Raw genomic sequence first — 21156 nt, 5'->3', positions numbered from 1 at the left:
AACCCCTGTGCAGTTGGAAATCCCTGTAAAATCTGCATATAACTTCAGAGTCGGCTCTCCACACCTGCAGTTCCGCATCCTCGGATTCAACTGCACCACGAATGATGTACTACTGTAGTATGTATTTACTGAAAAAAAACCCTGCATATGAGCGGACCCGCATGTAAGTTCAAACCCGTGTTATTCAAGGGTCAACTGGGACTTCCCTGGCAGTCCAGTGGTTAAGACTCCACACTCCCACTGCAGGGGATGTGGGTTCGATCCCTGGTCAGGGGAACTAATAAACTGCATGCTGCGCAGTGCGGCCAAAAACTTTTTTAAAAAACGGCCAACTGTACTAACAATTGCCAATCAAATACACTTGCTCTCACCTCCACACCTTTGTATAAGCCGTGTCCTCCACCTGGAACACTTCACTCCCAACCTCCGACACATAAAGGTACCCCTCACCTTGTGAATTCCTACTCAAACTTCTGGTCTCAGCTTCTCCTGGGAAGCCTTCCCTAGTCCTCCAGACAATGTTAGAAGCAACAGCCTCTTCACTGGCCTCCCCATTCTGCCCTTGCTACCCTCCATCCTATTATCAACTCAGCAGCCAGCGAGGTTCAATAGAAATGTGGAGTCTGATCCGGTCACCCTTCAGCTTAAAGGTGACCTCCAGTGGCTTCCTATCTTGTTCAGAGTAAAAGCCAAAGTTTGCCTTATGGCTACTATTCCCCCTCCTCCCTATCCTATTCCAGCTGCACTGGACTTTTGCTCCAATACACCAGCCCCATTCCTGCCTCAGGGCCTTTACATTGGTTCCTCTTGCCCCTTCACTTCCTTCAGGAATTAACTCAAAAGTCACGTTCTCGCAATTCTGACATATACTACAACATGGATGAAACTTACAGGCATTATGCTAAGTGAAACAGGCCAGTCACACACACACACACACACACACACACACACACACACACACACACACACTGCACGATTTCACTTACATGAGGTACCTAGAGTAGTCAAAATCATAACAGAGACAGAAAATAGAACAGTGGTTGCCAGGGGCGGGGGGAGGGGAGAGTGGCGAGCTATCTAAAGGGTACAGTGTCAGCTGTGGAGGAAGGGTTCAGCATATGGATGAAGTGATGGTTGCGTGACATGAATGTACTTAATACCACTGAACCGTACCTTAAAAATGTAACGTGGTGAATATTATGTGTGTTTTACCACACACACACACACACACACACACACACAAACAAACACACAAAGTCACCTTCTCTGAGGTCTTCCAGGTCACTCCTTATAAAAAGTCAAGGGCTCAAGGAGAAGAACGGAATCACGGGGAGGGAGGGCAAGGGCAAGGCCAGAAAGGAGGGAGCATCCGAGGTCGCCTCCTGAATGGGGAGGGAGCTCCGGCTGGGCGCGGCCAGAAAAGCGGGAGTTTCCGGGAGCGGATTTCAGGGGAAGGAAGGAAGGAGGGAACTTGGGAGGGGCGGGGTGAGGTAAGGGAGGGGAGGGGAGGGGAAGGGGAGGGGAGGGGAGGGGGAGGGGGGGGGAGGGGGAGGGGAGGGGAGGGGTGGGCCCTGAAAGGTGTGAGCTTTGGGGCCTCCTTTGCGGCTGGGAGAGGGAGGGCGGAGGAGAGGGGAGAGGGGAGGGGAAGGAGCGGGGAGCGGGCGGGGGTCAGGATTTCTGTAGGGGCCGAGTGTGCCTCGGGTCTGCGAGCTCCGAGAGTTCAACTCCTCCGCCCTCCACAGCCCCCACCTCCACCTCTGCTGACCTTGTCGTTGTAGAAGGCGGATGTATAGGAGAGGCGTCACCACCTAAACTCTCCGACCCGCGCGCGCGCCCTCCAGTGGTATTGGCCGGTTCCCTCAGGTCTCGACCTGCGCGCCCACCCTCGTTATCAATAGCTCCAGGAGGAGTGCAACCGCGGCCAGGCTCGGAGGACCTATCTTGGGAAAGTTCCGCAGGGTCCTGATCGCAGGAGGACACCAGTCTGATCCCAGGAGGTCACGGCCAAGACGCCAGCAGGGCTTCAGGAAGTAGAGTCTAGTTCTCTAACCCCAACTGGTCTCCAGAGCCGTCTGTGCACTGGGCCAAAGTCAAGCACAGTGCCCTTGCTGGGCAGTGTACCCCAGACAAGGTCACCCTTTTCTTTTTTTTTCTTTTTTTTTTTTTTGCGGTACGCGGGCCTCTCACTGCTGTGGCCTCTCCCGTTGCGGAGCACAGGCTCCGGACGCGCAGGCTCAGTGGCCATGGCTCACAGGCCCAGCCGCTCCGCGGCATGTGGGATCTTCCCGGACCGGGGCACGAACCTGTGTCCCCTGCATCGGCAGGTGGACTCTCAACCACTGCGCCACCAGGGAAGCCCCATCCTTTTCTTTAAGACAACCCCCACTTAGCTTCCAGAAATCTACCCTCCCCCAGGTCAGAAGTGATTGGTCAGGGGTCCTGTTTCTGTTCCCTCTGTCCATACCTGGAGCCCTTGAGTGGAAATTCCTTCTCCCGGACCAAAGGCCTGGAAGCTGCTCCCTTGGGGCCCCAATCATGAGAGCTGGGGCAGAGCATTGTCTTTTCTGTACCAGCCCTCTCAGATCCCTATTCCCAGGACCCCCTCCCCCAGAATACACCACCAAAGCCAGAGCCCTCCCAGTGCCTTCCCAGTGCTCAGGACTACGGAGGAGTAGCCCTTTGTATGCCCTGACCCCACAGTCAGGCCCAGGTTCACAGGCTAAAACCTGGATCTTTTGCCAGGCTGCACCATATACTATTTCATTTAATCAAAACAATCCCACTAAGTAGGTACTATTATTATTCCCATTTTTATAGATGACGAAACTAAGATTCAGAAGTTAAGCAATTTGCCCAAAGTTATACATGTGCTAGTGTGTTGGAGGTAGATTTTTAAACCCAGGTCTGTCTGGCTTTTGGAGTCCATGTTCTCCAATTCACTGGAGTGCAGAGTAGCACCAAGTACCTTTCACCACTGCTTCAGGTACTGCCTTCCTGGCTGTAGGCCTGAACACCCAGCCAGGTGTTTTTCTAAGCCCTGTCCCCTCATCACATCCTTCTCCCTCCTGCCAATGAAACTCAACAGTAAGTCATCACACCAGGCTGCCTGACAAATGAATCTCTTTTGCATTGCCTCAGACCACAGGCATCCAACCCAACTGTCTCCCCAACCTTATGCTCCATTGCTCCTCTGAGGGTTTGGCTCACATTCCTCACTGAGCTTTTGCTTATGCCATTTGCTCTTCGTGGAATGCCCTTCCAAACCCTTCAAGAGCTACCAGGTGAAGTTCCAGAAGACTCCGAATTTCCTCAATCCAGTGATCTCACACAGTTCTCAGTGGCAAGGCCTGAAATGCCCCCAGAAAGCTCCTCTGGCCTAATACCCAGTCAGGAAGCTGGAAAGAGCAAAGAGGACTTATTCTAGTCCTAATAGAGTCAGGAGGGTGAGAAAGGATGCCTGTGCAGCTGTTCCTTTCAGATCCTGAGCCACTGTTTTTTCTCCAAATCTTGTTTGGGACAAGGGCGTAAAAAATGTTAAGGGAGAAGTGGGGTTGAAAAGGTGCAGCTGAAAGATTTCCCAAAAGAGAGATGCATTTAGGAGCTAAATAAATGGTCTATCTTCCTATAACATAAATTTCTCTGGACCATTTTGGGGAAAAAGTGAAAATCTGTAACTTAAAGCATTTTATTCTATTTTAAGTTTTAAAGGAACATTAGGCAATTAAAAGCAAAATTCTCCAAAAATTTTAAGCTAAAACATGAAATTGCTAAGAAATTCCGTGCTTGTAGAGGGAAAATTCGGACTCTTCCCCCGACTAGGGCTGATTCCCTTTGCTCTGAGGTTGGGGCATGAGTAGGAACCCAATGCCTGGAACCTAGTGAAGGCAGCTATTGTGATCTCCAGGGTCCGGGGATGGGAGGCTCAGTGCCCAAAGGTGTGTGGCCCAGGCAGAGGCCGTGGGAAGGTCAGTGCCCAAGAGTGAGGCCCAGCCAGAGGTCATGGGAAGGGTCAGTCCTGTGCCCCCGGTGTACTCTCGGCCACACAGGCTGAGCGAGAGGGTGGAGAGTGGCAGTCACTGGCTCCGCCCCCCTCTCTCGCCCCGCCCCTGTACTGGCTCCGCGTGGTTCTCTAGAGCCACAGCTCAGACTCGGTGGTCTCCAGGCAGCCCCAGTTTGGCGTGCTTCGGCAGAGGGAACCGCAAGCCCCCAAGTGGTCCGTTTGTGGCTTCTCCCCGAAAAAGATCGAGGAACGCGGTCTGCAGGCAAAATTGGACTCCACCGGCTTCTGACGACAAGCCAGGGACTGAGAGTCTCCGAGTCCCGGACAAGTGATTGTCCCCAGGGGAGGGACAGGCCGGGGACGCCATCCAGACCGCCATGGCCGCGCCCGCCCGCCGTCTGTGCCATATCGCTTTCCACGTGCCGGCGGGGCTGCCCCTCGCCCGGGATCTGCAGCGCCTCTTCGGCTTCCAGCCCCTGGCGGTGCGGGAAGCAGACGGCTGGCGGCAGCTGGCTCTGCGGAGCGGCGACGCGGTCTTTTTGGTGAACGAGGGCGCGGGGCCCGCAGAGCCGCTGTACGGCCTGGACCCGCATCATGCGGTGCCCAGTGCCACGAACCTGTGCTTCGACGTGGCGGACGCGGGCGCCGCCGCCCGGGCGCTGGCGGCGCTCGGCTGCAGCGTGCCGGTGCCCCCTGTCAGCGTCCGGGATGAGCAGGGCGCCGCCACCTACGCCGTGATCAGCTCGCCGGCCGGCAACCTCAGCCTGACGCTGCTGGACCGCACTGGCTTCTGCGGGCCCTTTCTGCCCGGCTTTAGGCCTGTGCCCTCGGCACCTGGCCCGGGCTGGGTCAGCCACGTGGACCACCTGACCTTGGCCTGCACCCCCAGCAGCTCCCCAAAACTGATGCGCTGGTTCCACGACTGTCTAGGCTTTCACCACCTGCCGCTGAGCCCAGGTGAGGATCCGGAGCTGGGCCTGGAGGTGGCAGCAGAGTCCAGGCCTGGGGGGCTGAGGCTCACTGCCCTGTGGGCCCCTACGGGTAGTGCTGTCCCTACCCTCGTGCTGGCCGAGTCCCTGCTGGGGGTCACCAGCCGACAGGACCAGGTGGAGCAGTTCCTGGCCCGGAACGGGGGACCTGGACTGCAGCACGTGGGGTTATACACACCAAATATCATGAAAGCCACTGAGGGTGTGGTAGGGGCCGGGGGTCAGCTCCTGACTCCTCCTGAGGCCTACTACCAGCAGCCAGGCAAGGAGAAGCAGATCCTGGCTGCAGGGCTAGAGCCTAGCCTGCTGGCCCGACAGGGGGTCTTGCTAGATGGTGACAGAGGCAAGTTTCTGCTTCAGGTCTTCACCAAGTCACTCTTTGCAGAGGACACTTTCTTCCTGGAGCTGATTCAGAGGCAGGGGGCCACTGGATTTGGCCAGGGCAACATTCGGGCCCTGTGGCAGTCCGTGCAGGAGCAAGCTGCCAGGGTCCAGGAAGCCTGAGAAGGGCTGAAGCTGGGTGTAGCCGCCTGTCCTGGAGCACTGGGGAGTCCAGCACAGGGCCTGCTGGAACTGAGAGACACCCACAGAGGCCTGGAGTGAAAGGCTTTGTCTTTAGGAGCCAGGTGTGGCCTCCATCTCATCGTGCCAGAAGTTGAATCTCACAGGGGTCCAAAGAGATGGGACTTTTTTTTAAACTGTGAAACGTTTCTCATATTGTCTATATCTAACATATATGCAAAATGTAAAGAATAAAGGAATTACACAATTAGGAAATAGAACATAACCAATATTTTTGAACCCTCCTTGTGTCCTTCTCTGACCCCATTTCCCTCCACCACACTCCCAATATTATGATTAAAAACCCTCTGCTTTTCTGTATTGTTTCACTGCATATGTAATGTATCCCTAAATAAATGGTTTATTATTTGAGGTAGGAGTCTAAGACAAAACAAATCCTCCTCTGTGATTCCCCTCTCCCTAGGGACCAGCCACTGCAGGTGGGAGGGGCTGAGTCAGAGCTGAGCTCAACCACCTGCTCTAGGGTGGTAACACAACTCCAATCAGAGCTGACCAGAGACATGGACTGAGAGCGCTGGATGTCAGCCACTGGCAGGGGCTCCCTGCAGCTGCCTTCTTCTCTTCTGGGGCTGGAGGAGGACAGATCACTCAGGACAGAACACTCCCCTCCTCCATCTGCCCAGGGCTGGCTAGGAGCTCAGCAGTGGAAGTCAGGACCAAGCAGGACTTTACCACTTCCTGGGTCCCTCAGAGGTGAGGAGTGAGGGGGCTAAGGAGAAGGTGGAAAGTCTCCAGAATGACTACAAAAATCAGCACTTTATTAAACAGGATTCTCAGGGGGTGGGGGCTTCCAGAGGCATCACTGTGTTGCACTGTTGAGGCTGGGTGCATCAGCAGGGGATGTGGGGCCGAAAGAAACTATCCAGGACTTGCTGGCCTGCGCTGGGCTTTTTCCATCTGGACAGGGTGGACACCTGGGATCTTTTGGAACCCTGTGCAGAAGCCGAAGGAAGGAGGTACTGAGGGGGCAACAAAGAATCTTCTCCTTCCACCCCTCCCCCCACACCACTGATCTAGCTCAGATTCTAGCCTTATATTGTAAAGCTTCCATCCTGTTACCAGTATCTAACTCTTCGATCAACTCTCTAAAAGGCAGCCTGAGGACTTCCCTGGTGACGCAGTGATTAAGAATCCGCCTGCCAATGCCGGGGACATGGGTTCGAGCCCTGGTCCAGGAAGATCCCACATGCCGCGGAGCAACTAAGCCCGTGCGCCACAACTACTGAGCCTGCACTCTACAGCCCGCGAGCCACAACTACTGAAGCCCGCGCACCTAAAGCTCTAGAGCCCGTGCTCGAAACGAGAGAAGCCACCGCGATGAGAAGCCCGCGCGCGCGCGCACCGCAACAGAGAGTAGCCCCCACTCGCTGCAACTAGAGAAAGCCCGAACACAGCAACGAAGACACAACGCAGCCAGAAATTAATTAATTAATTTAAAAAGGCAGACTGAGGCAGTCTTCCTAAGATGCAAAGATGACTCCTCTCTCCACCTAAAATGCTTCAGTGGCCTGGCGTTCACGTTCCTGACTGGCCTGGGCAGGCCCTGCTCACCGCTCCAACTAAACCAAATGCTCACAGCTCCTTGAGCGCTGCAGACTGTACTGTACCCCACCTTTGCTCACACTACTCTTGGGCCTGGAAAGAACGTCTTTACAGCTGATTCCCCTTCCAAACCTGGAGAAAACAATTCATTTCCAGGACCCAGGTTACCAGCCACTCCTTCCAAGCAGCCATTCCTGATTCTTGCCTCCTAGATAAAAATGATAGCTCCCCACTTCATATCCCACAAAATCTTGTACAAACATTTCGCACACCTGTGACACTACTGTCTCCATCATTTGCTCTTGTCTCCTCTCTACCCTGGATCCAGATTGTAAAGTCTGGTCAAGAACTATTTCTCTCGCCCCAGTGAAGTCTGTCATGGAGACTGTTCACCCAAACGTGCATCATTTGCCTCACTGAAAACCTGTGGATTTGGTCCTGGAGAGAGATGGCTGGGTGAGGGCCAAGACACTCACCTTGCAGGTCCCTGGCTGCTGGCCCTCGTATACACGGAACACCTAGACAAGAAGAGAGGAGGAAAGTGCAGGGCTGGCATCTGACCCCAAAGAGCCCTCAACTTCATACCCCAGCACCTTTGTTTAAAATATGCTTTTTTGTTTGCTTACATAGTAACAGGTTCACTTAGAACATGTAGGAAACACAAAAAGTACAACGAAGACAACAAAGGTAGTGCCTTTTTCATGGCGGTGGAGACAGCAGCGGTGTGAAACTCCTCCCGGGTCAGCCAGCGAGCTCCAGGTGGTACAATGGCCACTGGGGTCTGTTCTTCCAGGGCCAGACCGTATACTTGATATGTCAGCTTGATGTGAGAGAAGGTGTGGACCACCTGGGGGGAGCGTCAAGAGGCTGAAACAGACCTGTGGATGTGGCCAAAGAAGCCATCATTCCTGGCCCCTCCTCTGCTCACTCACCTGTCCCAGGTGCCGAAGGCGGGTGGCCGGGACGGGCCCAACCCAACTCTGCAGTTCCTGCAGCAGGGCCTTGCGCTGGTGCTGCCCTGAGGGCTCTGCGGTCACAGATGGGAACTCCCACAGTCCTGCCAGCAGACCTGAGAGGGAGGGCAGCCAGGTATCCGTTAGGCCTTAGCTACTGATGCCTCTATTTCTTCCTTGTTGCTCATGCCACCTCCCTGCACTCCGAGGATCAAGGTACCTGAGTTGGGCCTCTGCACCAGCAGAATTCGGGCACCCCCAAGGGCCCTGGGCTGCTCCAGAACACAGGTGGCAGAGCACTCCTCCCTGGGGGGCCTGCGACTGACCTTTCTGGGAAAGTTGGCCACTCCCAGGGTCTGGTCCCAGGGCTCTGTGGGAGGCGCACACAGCTGGCACTGTCCAGTGTTGGGAGCTGGGAACAGAGATCCAAGAGCCCCACTCAGGCCAGGTGGGCTTAGGTGCCGAGCCCAGAGAGCAGGCCTTGGGCCAGCTCTGTAGAATCTTACTCAGACTGTAGAATGAAATGGAATGAGGCGGCCACAGGCAGCTCCTCGACAGTACAGGGAAGGGCTAGGGCTAGCACTCACCACACTCCTCCACGTCACGACTGCCTGGTGGGCTCCGTGAGGCTGAGAGCTGCTCCCGCTCCACCTGAGAGTCAGAGACAGGGTAGGATGTCACGGGGCAGGGGTCACTCCCTAGGACCCCTGACTGCCCCTTCCCCAGATGGCTCACCCTCTGGCGTGCCCGGCACAGGCTCTGCACAGGGCACTGGCTGCAGAGCGGGCGCTGCGGGGTGCACACTGTGGCCCCCAGCTCCATGGCTGCTTGATTAAAGTCTCCTGGCCGGGCTGGCTCCACCAGCTGCTGGGCTAGGCTCCTACAAGAAGGGAACGTTGCTGTGAGCCAAAGATCCTTTGGAGACAACTCTCCCAATCTCCCCCATTACTCCAATATCCTACCAGAGCTGCTGGGAAACCAGGGTGCTGCTGGGATCAGCACCAATGGCTCGGACACGGCATAGCACCCGTACTACGTTCCCATCCACCACACCGGTTGCCTGGCACAGAGGAGTCCAGGAGTCAGCCTGGTCTGGGAGGAGGGAAGGTGGGCACACACAATATGGGGGTGGGCTATGGGCTCACCTGGCCAAAGGCAATGGAAGCAATGGCTCTGGCTGTGTACCGCCCCACACCAGGCAGGAGCCACTGCAGGGTCTCTGCTGTACGTGGCATGTGGCCCCCTAGCTCCTCTACCACCTGATTGGGATGCGAAGGCTTAAGGTTATAAGATACCTGAGGCCCTGGGGCTCCCACGCCCCCCGCCACCCTCTTACCTTCCGGGCTCCTTCCTGTAGCCGCCGGCCTCGAGAGTAATAGCCCAGGCCAGCCCAGAGCTGGTTTACCTCCTGTGGGTGGGGTCAGAGGTCAGAGGGATCAGAGGTCGGTCCTCAGTAGTCCCCATTCCCCGACCCTAGGGTGGCTCTCACCTCCAGGGAAGCACTGGCCAGGTCCTGCAGCGTTGGCCACTTCTACAGCCCGAAGGCAGGCAAAAAGAGATGAAGCCAAAGGTGAAGGAGGTGGAAGAAGCCTTCTTTATTCCCACCCCAAAGGAGTCATCTGGGGTCTGGACCATGACCCTCCCCTTCATTCCCTGAAGTCACCTGCATCCATCGGTTATAATAGTCGATCACCGTGGCAACCTGGGTCTGCTGCAGCATGACCTCTGAGACCCACACTGGGGAAGAGGGGTTGGTATGAGGACACGGCTAACCAGCCCTGCTCCTAGTCCACAGACCCAGACCTGAGAGCGTCCAGGCAAAACAGCCCTGCTCTCAGGAGATGTACTCACCAGCATATGCCCGCCTGTCCAGGTCCACCTCACCCTCCACCTGCCAATGAAATTCCAGATGGGCAGTTAGTGTGGAGGGGGCTGGGCACCAGCCTCCCCCACTCCACCATCCCCACCCCTCACCCACCTACCCGCCTTCTCCAGGGTAGGTCCCGCTTCTCTCGGTCATACCAGCTCAGCAGGCTCTTCCGGAAGACTGTCACCTCAGCTGTGTCTCTGAATAGATGGTACGGGGAGACAGGGGCCTGCAATCTCACCTCCTCCTGCTGCCTGGCCAGGCCTGCTGGAGCCTCAGAAAACTCAGGGATCGTCCTTGCACAGGCTGCGCACCAGCAATCTGGGGCACTGTGGCCTGGTTTCAGTCTGTTCCACTTAAAGCTTCCCCCACCCCCAAGCCCTTGCTTAAGCTTGGGACCTGGAGTCTCTAGCCCTGGGTAGCCTTAGCCAAGTTTCTGGCCTTCATTTCCCAGGGTGATACCCCTGGCTCCTTTGTCTCTGGGTCATAATGAAAATCCATGTTTCCTCCAAGCATAATACATACCTGTGCAGGGCCTTCCCATTTACAAAACACTGACAGGTTAATAAACTCATCTGATCCCATGAGAGCCAAGTGAGGAAGGAAATGCACAGACTACTACGCCATGTCACTGGTAAGAAAGCAGCTATTCAGAGCAATTATCCCAAAGCCACAGAGGAAAGTCAGAATTAGAACCTTAATTAGTTCCTTAATGCCTTGATACATACCATGCTCCCTTCCCAGCCTGAATCTGTCCCCTTTCATGGCCAATTAAACCAGCCCCTGAGTCTCTAAGACCAAGCTCCTCACCGTCAGGTGCAGACGGCTTGGCCTGGCTGCTGCTGAGGGCACGTTTCTCCCTTCCCTCCTGGCTGGATGCCTGCTTCCTGCAACGACTTCGACTTCCCACAGCTGCTCGTGGCTTCCTCATGATTGACTAGAAAGGAAAGGCCCAGCCAAAGTAGTCAGTCGCCATGAGGCTGAATCTTAGGGCCCCGCAGAAGGTAAAGCTACCTCCCTCCCCACACCATTCATATAAAGTGTCTAGCTTTTCTCCAAGCACTCCCCAGATGCTCATGGGTTTGCTCTTGGCTGCCTGTGGCACTGAGGTATGACCAGTAGGGCTGAGGTCCTGCAAGTGGCCTCAGAGGGACCAGCATTAGTATAGTCTTGGAGACATAAACAAAACAAGAGGCCAGGGCTGGGCTGAGTCAAGGACCAAAGCCTCCTGTGCGGGAGCACCTGTGTATCCCTGGGAGTACAGGTGTAGGTAGGAGGTTTATCTGCTTAGAGATGTAGCACATTTACACTGAAACAGCATTTAGTAATCATCTAGTCCAAACCCTCATTCTATGGAAAGGAGAAACCTCTGTGATAATGATTTAAAACATAAAATGCAAAGGTGGAAAAAAAAAAGGAGAAACCAAGGATCAGAGAGGGGAAAGATTTGCCCGAGAGAAGATGGCAAACTGTGGCGGGGGTGGGGGGTGGGGCTGGGGAGGCAGGGCGGGCACGGGGATGAGCTATTTTTATTCCTAATCTCCTGATTTAGTAGATCATAGCCGCCTATCCATTAGTAATGAATGAGAAAACACATCTGGTTGATCTTCACTCTTCCCTTATTGTTCTGGCTGCCTAACAGAACAGTAGCTAACAGTTAGTGAGTGTTATATGTCAGACCCTATGCTAAGTGCTTTACCAGATTTCTCAATCTCCTGACAACTCCATGAGGTATGTTCTAGGATTACATTCATTTCAGTTATAAGGAAACAGGCTTGTGATTAAGCAACTTTTCGATTCAAACTCCGAAGGTCTGCCTGCAGAGCTTGCACCTGGCTATACTGCAGTCCCTGCTGAGCCTCTGGTTCAAACTCTCTCCTCAAACTTTTTAATTCACACCTCATTTTCATCAAGAGATTGCTTCCTCCTTCTGAGAAAAGAATGAATGAATGTACAAACGTACCTCCATCTGCACTTTCCTTGTCCTTTATCCCATTATATGGAGGAATGTTCCCTCCCCCTCCTCCAATCCCTTCCACAAGACCCACCCCCTCCACTTCCTAGCCAATCTTCCTTAACCAAACTCGCTGACTTCCATCATTCATTCTACAATCCGTTCTCTAAAGACTAAAACAATCTTTTAAGACATGATCATGTCACTTTTTTACTTAAAACCTTCAATAGCTTCCCATTAACTCATTAAACAAATATTTATGGAGCAGTTTTAGGTACTTGGAATACTTCAGTAAATAAAACATCAAAGGTTCCTGGAGCTTATACTATTATTTTTTTTAATTTCATTATTTGAAGTCTATAGATGGTTTATTTTATTTTTTGGCCACACTGTGTGGCATGCAGAATCTTAGTTCCCCGACCGGGGATTGAACCCGTGTCCCCTGCATTGGGAGCATGGAGTCTTAACCACTGGACCACCAGGGAAGTCCCAGAGCTTAGGGTCTAATGGGAAATAAATAATGCATACAATCAGTAAATTATATAGGATGTTAGGTGATAAATACTAACATAAAGAGGAAAAGTAGAGCAGTGAAGGGGATGAGTGGGTAGGGGTGTGAGAGTGTTGCAATTTTAAAGAAGGCGGTCAAGGTGGGCCTTATTAAAGTGATATTTGGCCAATGACTTAAAGCAGTTGAAGGAGTTAGCCATGTGAATGGATACCTGTGGGAAAGGAATCCTAAGAAGCTAGTGCAAAGGCCCTAAGGAGGTTGCCTGGTGTTTGTAGAACAATGAGGAAGCCAGCATGGTTAGAATGGAATGAGGAAAGGGTGAGGAGTTGATGAGGTCAGAGAGGTAAAGAAAGTGGAGAGCCCAGGACTACAAGTACCTTGTAGGCCACTGGAGAGGGCTTTGGCTGTCACACCCATTGCCAATCCTCTTAATATAAGCTTTGTAGGCTCCAACAAGCCCCATCCCCCTCGCTCACTACGGAACAACTATGTTGTCCTGAAATAGTTGGTTCAAAATCCCCAAGTGTCTGTCCTCCTTGAGGCCTCACCCAGTCCATTTCCTCTGCTTGAAGCGCTCTTCTATGTTTTACCTAACAGTTAGTCATTTTTCAGGTCTTGACTTAAATGTCCAAATCAGATCCCCCCCAGTCTTACCCTCTTGTGTACTTCTCCATTGTTGCTCTTATACCAATTTTAATTCCATATTTATTTGTGATTCTTTGATCAGTGTCTGCTTCCCCCACTTAACTGTAAAACTCCATATAAGCTAGGACTGGGTATCTTTTGTTGGCTGTTGTGTCCCCAGAGCCGAGCACGGTGCCAGGCAAATTGTATATAATACTTGTTAAACTAATTTGGGATGGGGTAGAGTAAAAGGAGGTTCCCCTTTTTCCAGAATGAGAAAAATCCAAACAATTCAGAATAATGAAAAGACTCGAGAGAAAGGTTGAAGATGGACTGGAAACAGCAAATAATCAAAGAGATAAAGGGTTGAGAGTCCTTGGTGGGAAGCAGAGCCCTTGGGAAAGGGCTAGTCTACGGTAGGGACAACACTCACGGTAGCAGGAATCATGTCCAAAACCCCTCAAGATCAACTATATCTCCTAATTACTTACAATCTGTCCCTACCGGAGGCTTAATTCAAATCCTTATTATCACGCGCACGGATTGTTTCAAAAGTGTTCCTGCTAGCCGGTCGCTCTCAACCTCCGCAGCCTCATCTCCTGTCTCCATCCCGGCTTCTTTAACTTCCTGGAACGCCGTGAGCTCTCCACCCTCCCTGGCAGCTTGCCCCTTCCCAAATATCCTTCCTTCCCCTACACTCCCCGGTCTTTGTATAACTTCTACGCGTGCTTTAAGCTTAGCCCAGGCAGCGCCACATCCTCTGGGGACCCCCACCCCAGGGCCGAATCGATGAAGACAAGGTAACGCGAAGGCCCACGTTCCAATTGCGTTGTACGCAGAGAAAAAATTACCTCCTCCGCGATCTCCAGCGCCCAGCTCCCAGACGAACTCCAGGAGGCGTGGCTCCGGCCAATCCGGGCGGTGAACCGGTCCACGCCAGCCAATAGGCTCCTAGCGCGCGCCAGGCTGGCTCCACCGCGCCAGACCCGGGAGGTCTGAACGGAAGTCCGACCGGTCGGCGACTCCGGGGGCGAAGCTCCGCCCCGTCCCCGACTGCAGGAGCGGAGTGAGGAGACGAAGAGGAAGTCCCGCGTGCACACTGACTATACAAGCGAGGGACCTCGGTGTCATGGCCGCCGACGGTGACGATGGCGCAGCCTCAGCTCCAGCCGTCTCTGACGGTGAGTGGCTTCCCAGGGGCCGCTTTAAAAGCCTGTGCGCTCCGGTGGGGGGAGGGTCTCGGGCTCGTAGTTCTAAGAAACCGATCTCAAGTTTCAGAGGACTAGCGCCTTCTTTCTGAACCAGCCACGAGGAGACTACAAGTCCCGGTGTGCACCACAGTTCCGCCTGCAAAAGCCTAGAGTCTTGGGCGCAGGGCATGTGGGGGCATGTCGGGAGATGTAGTCTGGAGTTCATGGCTCTGTTAAGTTAGGGAGGTTGGGAGTTGTGGTCCACAGGAAGTGGGACGTGTTGGGGCGTTATTTATCAGGCTCTGGGGCATACTGGCTACTGCCGCCGCTTGTGGCCATGAACAGTAGTATAGAGCCTTTGGGATATTAAAGGGGCCGAAATCATCAAGCCTTGCAAACTATTTCCTGCAGGATGTGAGGAAAAGGAACCTCACAGATCATCTAGTCCTACGTTCCTCTTTTACAGGTTTTGATGCTGAGGGGGAAGAAATTTTCCCAGAGTCTCACATAAGCCACTGGAAGACCCAGGCTTTCTCTCCCCAAATTCAGGACACTGTTCACTCCAAGGCCTGTGTATAAAGCATATGTGATACGCTTGAGGAGAAAGCTGCCATTTCTTGCCTTGAAGGAAACTGCCCCTGCCCCCAGCCATGGCCTAGCTTGGTATCTTTTCTCTTAGGCCCTTGCCTGAGCATTAACATCCATCACCCTCCTTATCCCCAGGTGGTGCCAGCCAAAGCACAAAATCTGGGGAGGAACTAGTAGTCCAGGTTCCCGTGGTGGATGTGCAAAGTGACAACTTCAAGGAGATGTGGCCATCCCTCCTGCTGGCCATAAAGACGGCTAGCTTTGTGGCTGTGGACACGGTGAGAGTTGGGAGTTGGGAGAGCAGGTGGTTGTGAAAGGGCTGATACTGTGGACCTAACACAACTCTCCCTTTACTGCGCCATAGGAACTGAGTGGGCTTGGGGACAGGAAGAGTTTGCTGAACCAGTAAGTATAAGCCCTGATCTCTTTAGTCCTAGCCTTGGAAGGAGGGGCAGACCTCAACCCTGTAGTGGAGGTCACAGTCCTGGGTGGTTTGGGTCTTTCATGAAGCTAACTCCCAGCCACAGCCACCCCCAAACCCAACCCCAAGGTGCATCGAGGAACGTTACAAGGCCGTGTGTCATGCTGCCAGGACCCGTTCTGTCCTCTCCCTGGGCCTCGCCTGCTTCAAGCAGCAGCCAGACAAGGTATGGGTTGATCTCACCTGCATCCCAGGTCTGTGGCTGGGGGGAGGAGGGTTGAGATCCTGGGGAACATCAGCTATGAGGTTTTTTTCTCCCAAGGCTGGATGTAGCAGAATCTCTTCCTCTCCCAGGGTGAACACTCATACCTGGCCCAGGTGTTCAATCTGACCCTGCTGTGCATGGAAGAGTATGTCATAGAACCAAAGTCTGTGCAGTTCCTGGTACAGCATGGCTTCAACTTCAACCAGCAGTACGCCCAGGGTATCCCCTACCACAAGGGCAATGACAAGGTAGGCCTCCAGCCTAGAGACTGCCCCTTCTGTGACTTCATTTCTTACTACTCTAGGCTGGGTGCATGGGGAGGATCTGCTTCTTAGGGAGTATGGGGGATTACTAGTGACAGAGCTGGGGGAACAACACTCTTACACTGATGAATAGCATTGAATTAGGTGAAAGCAAGGGAGAGCTTTCCAGGTGAGGGACCCTGGGATAAGTGTCCTGCAAGGCTCCCTAGGGGACTCTGTCCTTCCTGATGACCCCTTTTTTTCCACCCAGGGTGATGAGAGCCAGAGCCAATCAGTGAGGACACTATTCCTGGAGCTAATCCGGGCCCGCCGGCCCCTGGTACTACACAATGGTCTTATAGACTTGGTGTTCCTGTACCAGAACTTCTATGCACACCTGCCTGAGAGCTTGGGTACCTTTACTGCTGACCTATGTGAAATGTTCCCAGCTGGCATTTATGACACCAAATATGCTGCTGAGTTTCACGCCCGCTTCGTGGCCTCCTACCTAGAATATGCCTTCCGGAAATGGTGAGGAACTGGTTGAGAGAATGGGGTGGGGCCTGGTATAAGCTTGACTATTTCATTCACTTAAGATATCTAGTGAGCACCTATCATGTGCCAGGCACTGTTTTAGGTGCTGAGGGTTCAGCAGTGAACAAAACAGACAGAAACCCCTACTCTCATGGAGCTTATATGCTAGTGGACCAATACCCTCTTGCGATGTTACAGTGAGCGGGAAAATGGGAAGCAGCGGGCAGCTGGCAGCCCACACCTCACCCTGGAGTTCTGCAGCTATCCTTCTAGCATGAGGGCCCATATTGACTACCGCTGCTGCATGCCCCCTGCAACCTACCGTATTCATTCCACCAGCATCTGTGACAACTTCTCGGTGAGAGCACCTGCCCATTTCCTGGGGGAGGGACGTTTGATGCCTGGAACCCCTCTCTAAGCTTTTTTCCTACCTCTAGGCCTATGGCTGGTGCCCCCTGGGACCACAGTGTCCTCGGTCCCATGATATTGACCTTATCATTGACACTGATGAAGCTGTGGTGGAGGACAAGAGGCGACGGCGACGACGTAGAGAGAAACGGCGGAGGTCTTTGTTGGGCCTGCCTGAGAAACAGACTTCTGGGGAAACCGAGGATGGTCCTCCCACCAAGCAGGTCTGTAGGGTTGGCCTCAAGCCTGAGGAAATTGAGCAGGAGGTGCCTGAGGATGAGACTGGGAACCAACCTGGCTCTAAGCAAGGTCACAAAAATGACTTGGAGATGGAGCAGAGAGCAGCAAGGCCTGACACAGCTGACATGGCCAGCTCGGAAGCTCCAGAGAGTCAAGTCAATCCTAACCCAGTGCCTGGGGATGGATTGCATCGGGCTGGTTTCGATGCCTTTATGACAGGTTACGTGATGGCCTACGTGGGAGTGGGCCAAGGACCCCAGCCCTGTAACTCTGAACCATGGCTACCTGAATGCCACAACAAGGTATACCTGAGTGGCAAAGCTGTCCCCCTCACAGTGGCTAAGAGCCAGTTCTCCCGTTCTTCCAAAGCCCACAACCAGAAGATGAAGCTGGCTTGGGGCAGCAGCTGACCCAACTTCTACCCAGCACTCAGGGCCCAGGAAGAGAAGCTGAGGGTGGAACAGAGGGGTCTGGATCCCTCTAGCCTGTGAGTGTCCTACTCCCAACTACTAGGGGACGGGGACAGTGTCCTGGCAGAGATACTGCTGCATCACTCCTGGACCTTTGCCTTTACTCCAGAGGATGAGGAACAAGGATACAAGTAAGAAGGCTGACCAGCACCTGTAACACAGACTTTATTCATTTTTAAATCTCAAAGTGTCCTGGGAAAGTTTCAAAAAAAAAAAATCAACAGAAACAAGATATGAAAATATTTGACCAGCTTCATCTTTGGTTATTTCTTATTGCGGCTCTATAAGGACAGACTCTTCCCATAGCTCCGGCTGTAGCAGAAAGGGAAGAAATCAGTCCACGTATAAACCATTTAACCAACTGGGTGTATCACGTGTTGACAAATACATAGAGCAGGCCCTAGGGCCTACAAAACCAGCCCTACTCCCAACACAAAGTTGAAAGTTTTATAGGGCAGAACATTAAGACTCCTTCATAAATATGAAAATAGATTAATCAACTGGAAAAGATCTTTGAATAGGTTAGCTGAGAGCCATGACCACCACTCTGCCTTGCCCTCCCCTTGCATAGAAAGTGTAGTGACGTGGTCTGACCGTGCAGTAAGTGCAAACAGCAATTATTCAAGTGTCTTAAACATTCTGGCAAGAAGCACCCCAGTCTTCAGGTCTGAGAAATAGCCATGCCCTTTATCCTGGTCAGCTCCAGGTTCCATCCATTTTAGCTTATATGCCCCAGGAAAGGAAAGGAGACAGACCCGGGATAGGAGAAGAACCTGGGGTAATAGCTGCCTGCCAGTGCACACTAGAACTAGGAGTCCTCTGGTCCTGTCTGGGGAAGTCTGGGTGGGGGCCAGAGCTCCTTGCTGGATTTCAGAGGCTTGGTATTAGCTGTTTGCCCTAACTAGGAAGGTGTCTCACTGCTGCCTCACTGCTGCCTCACCTCATACATAGCCATTGGGCACTGGGAACCCCAAAGTTGAGCCTGGCTTGGCTTAGCCTGCCTGCTCTGTGGGCCCCAGGGAAGAGTCAAGGCTCTGCAGCAAGGGGGCCCTGTGGCTTCAGCTGAAGGTCCATCCCCAAGGTGAGGTGGGGATTAATGCCCCTTACCCATCCAGCTCTCCCTGGGTTTTCAGGCCTATGCCTGAGACAGAAAAGGGGACTGGAGCCAAGTCTCTTGGCCTTTCTTCTACCTCCATCTCCTCAGGGGCACCTGCAAGGCATGGACTGGCCCCCTGAGACCTGGGCCCAAAACCGTTTTCTTCCTGGGGACTGGAGCAGTCCATGGCTTCATGGGCTGGAGCAGCTGGTAGGGCAGATGCTCGGAATGGTGGGATCTCCCTTACTCTGTACTTGTGACTACTGAGGCGTGGTAGGGGCCCATCAGATAGTGATTCTTCTCGGCCCACAAACGGACAAGCCTCTTGATGCAAGAACTCTGGTGAACTAGGCAAAGAACGCCACCGGCGAACAGGTGGGGCGAGGGGCTCCTGCCAATCAGCCATGGGCATAGTTCCAGGCCCTGGTGCATCCAGGTCAAATACCAAGGAGATGACAGACTTGCTGGGCAGGTCAAAGAACTTGACCTTGCCACCTTTGAGGTCCTGGCGAGCACTGAAAGGGTTGATTTTGGGGGCTCGGGCAGCATCACCTCGTTGTGGCTGGTAGTAGGGATCCAAGACATTCACTGTACGTGGGGGCTTACTGGAAAAGATGTCTGACTGGCTTCGAGACAGCCAGATAGTACGTCTTGGGCGTGGGGACTTGGGAGGGATCTTGTCATCCAGTAAGCTCAGTCGCTTCACCCCAGGTCCTTTCTCCAAGAGTCCTGAAGAATAGTGAGTCAAGTCAGCGTTACTCTCACTAGTCATAAAAAATAGAAGCAGCACTTCATACCACAAAGTGTCACCACTCAGGAAAGCAAAGTAGGTTCTGTTGTCCCCACTGTACCAATGAGAAAACAGACTCAGAAGGGAGGCAACATGCCAGCCAACAGCTCCAGGACTTTTTCAGTCATCCCCTGCTCCTTTGCCTTTCTTCTGGACATGGGATCCTGTAATCACAGCCCTAGAGGGAAATCCCCCTCCCCCCACCATCCTAATATCCTCCCTTGGGGTCAGGTTGGACAGTCTGGTCTAATCTCTTACCTTTGGCTGTGGACTGCAGCTTCCTGTCCCTCTCCAGCTCTTCCTCCTCTAGGCGGCTCAGAATTTCCTCCAAGATCTTCCCAATCTCCACAAAGGATGGGCGCAGTTTGGGGTCCATCTGTAGTCATCCACACCAACCATTAGCCCTGCCCTCCCATCTTCCATCCCAAGGATGGCATTTCAGTCTGGCATCTTTTAAGATTCAGATGTGCATCTAAGAGATCTTTTCTGAAGGCCCCAGACCACAAGAGTGGGTCCCAAAATTAAGGTCAGGGAAGATGCTATTGTCTAATACCCTCCCCTATCTCAGCAGCCTTTCTGTATATGTCTTATCCCCTTGTTTGGCAGAGAACCCTCCAAAAGGGTATGTTCACATTGGTTGGTTCTATTCTTTGTTGAGTTCTGTAGCTAACATGTTTCTGGAAGCTACCTGGACAAGCCCCAGCTACCCCCTTAGTCATAACAGGTAGGTCCAACCCCAGAGCTATATAAAATAAAGGCTAACAAGAGCTTTTCTCACGGGTCTTGGACCAGCTGGACGCACAGTCCAACTAAAACCTGACCGGAGCTCCATCAATATCTAAGGCAAGGGGTGGTAGGTCTACACTACAAGCTGAGGACAGGATAATACAAAGCAATTTTCCTTTTCTTGGTCCAAGGCTCTGGACCAGAGTCTGGCAGGCCTAAAGGAAGGAATGTGGGCACTGTCACTCATCAGGGAAAAACAGGTCCCTGTGAGGCTAATTAGCAGCCTCTCCCTAAAGTCCTAACCAGGTGAACAGGGTTCAGCCAGCCCCAACCAAAGCCAGGAGGAAAAAGATACTCACATTACAACAGTTGAAGGTGAGCTGCAGAAAGTCTGGGGGACAGTCTCCCACCATGTGCTGGAAAGCATCATAGTCCAGCCCGAAATTCTGTGGACGGGTATGGTGGGGAAGGACCAGGGGACATTGGTAGCCAGGTCATTAATCCCTCCACCCATCCTGGCCTGCTCAGGAGAGTCTGGGAACTGCCCCAGAGAAGTAACCACAGACTAAGTTCCAGCAACTCCACCCAAGAAAAAAACAATTCCATGGCCTCAAAAGCAGCCCCATCCCAGTGGCACTGATCCCCATCCTGGAGCTCACCTCTGTTCGAGGAAGATAGTCTGGATCAGCCTGTATGCGGGCGATGATCTCACAGAGGATGATACCATAAGAGAACACGTCCGCCTGGTGGGAAGTGAGATCTCAGTTTCCCTCTCAATGGGGTGAGAGGTGGGGTTTCTGTCCCCCATGTCCACTAGCCCAGGCCTGGGCCCTACTGTCCATATTTCATTCAATTCATTCACTAGGCAGCTGACAGGCACCAGCCCTGTTTCTGGCACAAAGGATGTAGATCCTCACCCCATACATGAAGTGTGACTCAGGACACTTTCTGCTAAGAATGGATTCTACAGAGAACCAGACCTTGGGGTCCCCAGACTCACCTTTTCATTGTAGGGCTCATCTCGGAGAACCTCGGGTGCCATCCAGAAGGGTGAGCCCACCACAGCCAGCTTCTCACTCCCCATGCTGTGGGGTGAGATGACACGGAAAATGAGCTTGCTGCTAGCAGGTGCAATGAGATATCTGACCACTGGGAATTCCTCTC

The 21156-nt window shown here is 53.2% G+C and overlaps 4 protein-coding genes and 1 long non-coding RNA gene across 24 annotated transcripts in view; 2 read left to right on the top strand and 3 right to left on the bottom strand.

The window, feature by feature from the left end:
* The window catches only part of LOC113621657 (uncharacterized), a 38096-nt gene extending 36312 nt beyond the window's left edge, over positions 1-1784 (bottom strand). The window contains exon 1 of one of the 3 annotated variants that reach the window (XR_003433258.1): positions 1262-1784. This is a non-coding gene — a long non-coding RNA (uncharacterized LOC113621657). The remainder of the gene's footprint in view (positions 1-1261) is intronic. The other 2 variants (XR_003433256.1, XR_003433257.1) reach the window with 2 other exon arrangements.
* A 1226-nt stretch (positions 1785-3010) lies between these two features.
* HPDL (4-hydroxyphenylpyruvate dioxygenase like) lies at positions 3011-5776 on the top strand. The gene has a single exon (XM_027108728.1). The coding sequence runs from the start codon at positions 4378-4380 to the stop codon at positions 5491-5493; it is 1116 nt and encodes a 371-aa protein (XP_026964529.1). The 5' UTR covers positions 3011-4377; the 3' UTR covers positions 5494-5776.
* Positions 5777-6301: 525 nt separating this feature from the next.
* MUTYH (mutY DNA glycosylase) lies at positions 6302-14009 on the bottom strand. Of its 13 annotated transcripts, none has more exons than XM_027108720.1 (16): positions 13874-14009; positions 10744-10870; positions 10049-10133; positions 9918-9957; positions 9730-9803; positions 9556-9597; positions 9403-9474; positions 9212-9325; positions 9029-9126; positions 8802-8946; positions 8654-8717; positions 8287-8478; positions 8046-8182; positions 7808-7960; positions 7590-7631; positions 6302-6503 (listed from the first exon to the last, which is right to left on the bottom strand). In XM_027108720.1, the coding sequence occupies exons 5-16, from the start codon at positions 9784-9786 to the stop codon at positions 6402-6404; spliced, it is 1218 nt and encodes a 405-aa protein (XP_026964521.1). In that variant the 5' UTR covers positions 9787-9803; positions 9918-9957; positions 10049-10133; positions 10744-10870; positions 13874-14009; the 3' UTR covers positions 6302-6401. The 13 variants fall into 13 exon arrangements, 12 of the variants coding, with proteins under 12 accessions (XP_026964521.1, XP_026964511.1, XP_026964509.1 ...); XM_027108710.1 differs by having other exon boundaries at positions 7740-7960; positions 10049-10197; positions 13874-13999; XM_027108708.1 differs by lacking the exon at positions 13874-14009 and adding an exon at positions 13554-13835 and having other exon boundaries at positions 7740-7960; positions 10049-10197.
* Positions 14010-14023: 14 nt separating this feature from the next.
* Positions 14024-17627, top strand: TOE1 (target of EGR1, exonuclease). Of its 3 annotated transcripts, none has more exons than XM_027108725.1 (8): positions 14024-14203; positions 14936-15078; positions 15165-15205; positions 15351-15447; positions 15576-15734; positions 16000-16259; positions 16461-16620; positions 16700-17627. In XM_027108725.1, the coding sequence occupies exons 1-8, from the start codon at positions 14152-14154 to the stop codon at positions 17318-17320; spliced, it is 1533 nt and encodes a 510-aa protein (XP_026964526.1). In that variant the 5' UTR covers positions 14024-14151; the 3' UTR covers positions 17321-17627. The 3 variants fall into 3 exon arrangements, with proteins under 3 accessions (XP_026964526.1, XP_026964527.1, XP_026964528.1); XM_027108726.1 differs by having other exon boundaries at positions 15393-15447; positions 16700-17597; XM_027108727.1 differs by having other exon boundaries at positions 14093-14203; positions 14679-15078.
* Positions 17529-21156, bottom strand: part of TESK2 (testis associated actin remodelling kinase 2) — a 129142-nt gene continuing 125514 nt past the window's right edge. For 2 of the 4 annotated variants that reach the window (XM_027108721.1, XM_027108722.1), the window contains exons 7-11: positions 20993-21077; positions 20652-20735; positions 20352-20438; positions 19525-19642; positions 17529-19205 (exon numbers count right to left, since the gene is read on the bottom strand). In XM_027108721.1, coding sequence (XP_026964522.1) covers positions 18484-19205; positions 19525-19642; positions 20352-20438; positions 20652-20735; positions 20993-21077 — 1096 coding nt within the window. In that variant the 3' untranslated portion in view covers positions 17529-18483. The remainder of the gene's footprint in view (positions 19206-19524; positions 19643-20351; positions 20439-20651; positions 20736-20992; positions 21078-21156) is intronic. The other 2 variants (XM_027108723.1, XM_027108724.1) reach the window with 1 other exon arrangement.

Source organism: Aethalodelphis obliquidens, unplaced genomic scaffold (genome assembly GCF_003676395.1).
Source record: "Aethalodelphis obliquidens isolate GAN/ISIS:26980383/991018 unplaced genomic scaffold, ASM367639v1 scaffold9, whole genome shotgun sequence".
Taxonomy (NCBI): Eukaryota; Metazoa; Chordata; class Mammalia; order Artiodactyla; family Delphinidae; genus Aethalodelphis; species Aethalodelphis obliquidens.
The sequence above is the reverse complement of the archived record's forward strand: the minus strand, read 5'-3'. Positions and strand labels throughout refer to the sequence as shown.

Coding starts and splice junctions, on each gene's coding strand:
- HPDL (XM_027108728.1), top strand. CDS start 4,378: ATGGCCGCGCCCGCCCGCCGTCTGTGCCATATCGCTTTCCACGTGCCG.
- MUTYH (XM_027108708.1), bottom strand. CDS start 13,631: ATGGAGACAGGAGATGAGGCTGCGGAGGTTGAGAGCGACCGGCTAGCA. Junction 10,871..13,553: donor TGAAACAATCCGTGCGCGTG/ATAATAAGGATT, acceptor TTTCCTTTCTAG/TCAATCATGAGGAAGCCACG. Junction 9,958..10,048: donor ACCTACCCTGGAGAAGGCGG/GTAGGTGGGTGA, acceptor TTTCATTGGCAG/GTGGAGGGTGAGGTGGACCT.
- TOE1 (XM_027108725.1), top strand. CDS start 14,152: ATGGCCGCCGACGGTGACGATGGCGCAGCCTCAGCTCCAGCCGTCTCT. Junction 15,735..15,999: donor ACCACAAGGGCAATGACAAG/GTAGGCCTCCAG, acceptor TTTTCCACCCAG/GGTGATGAGAGCCAGAGCCA. Junction 16,621..16,699: donor GCATCTGTGACAACTTCTCG/GTGAGAGCACCT, acceptor TCCTACCTCTAG/GCCTATGGCTGGTGCCCCCT.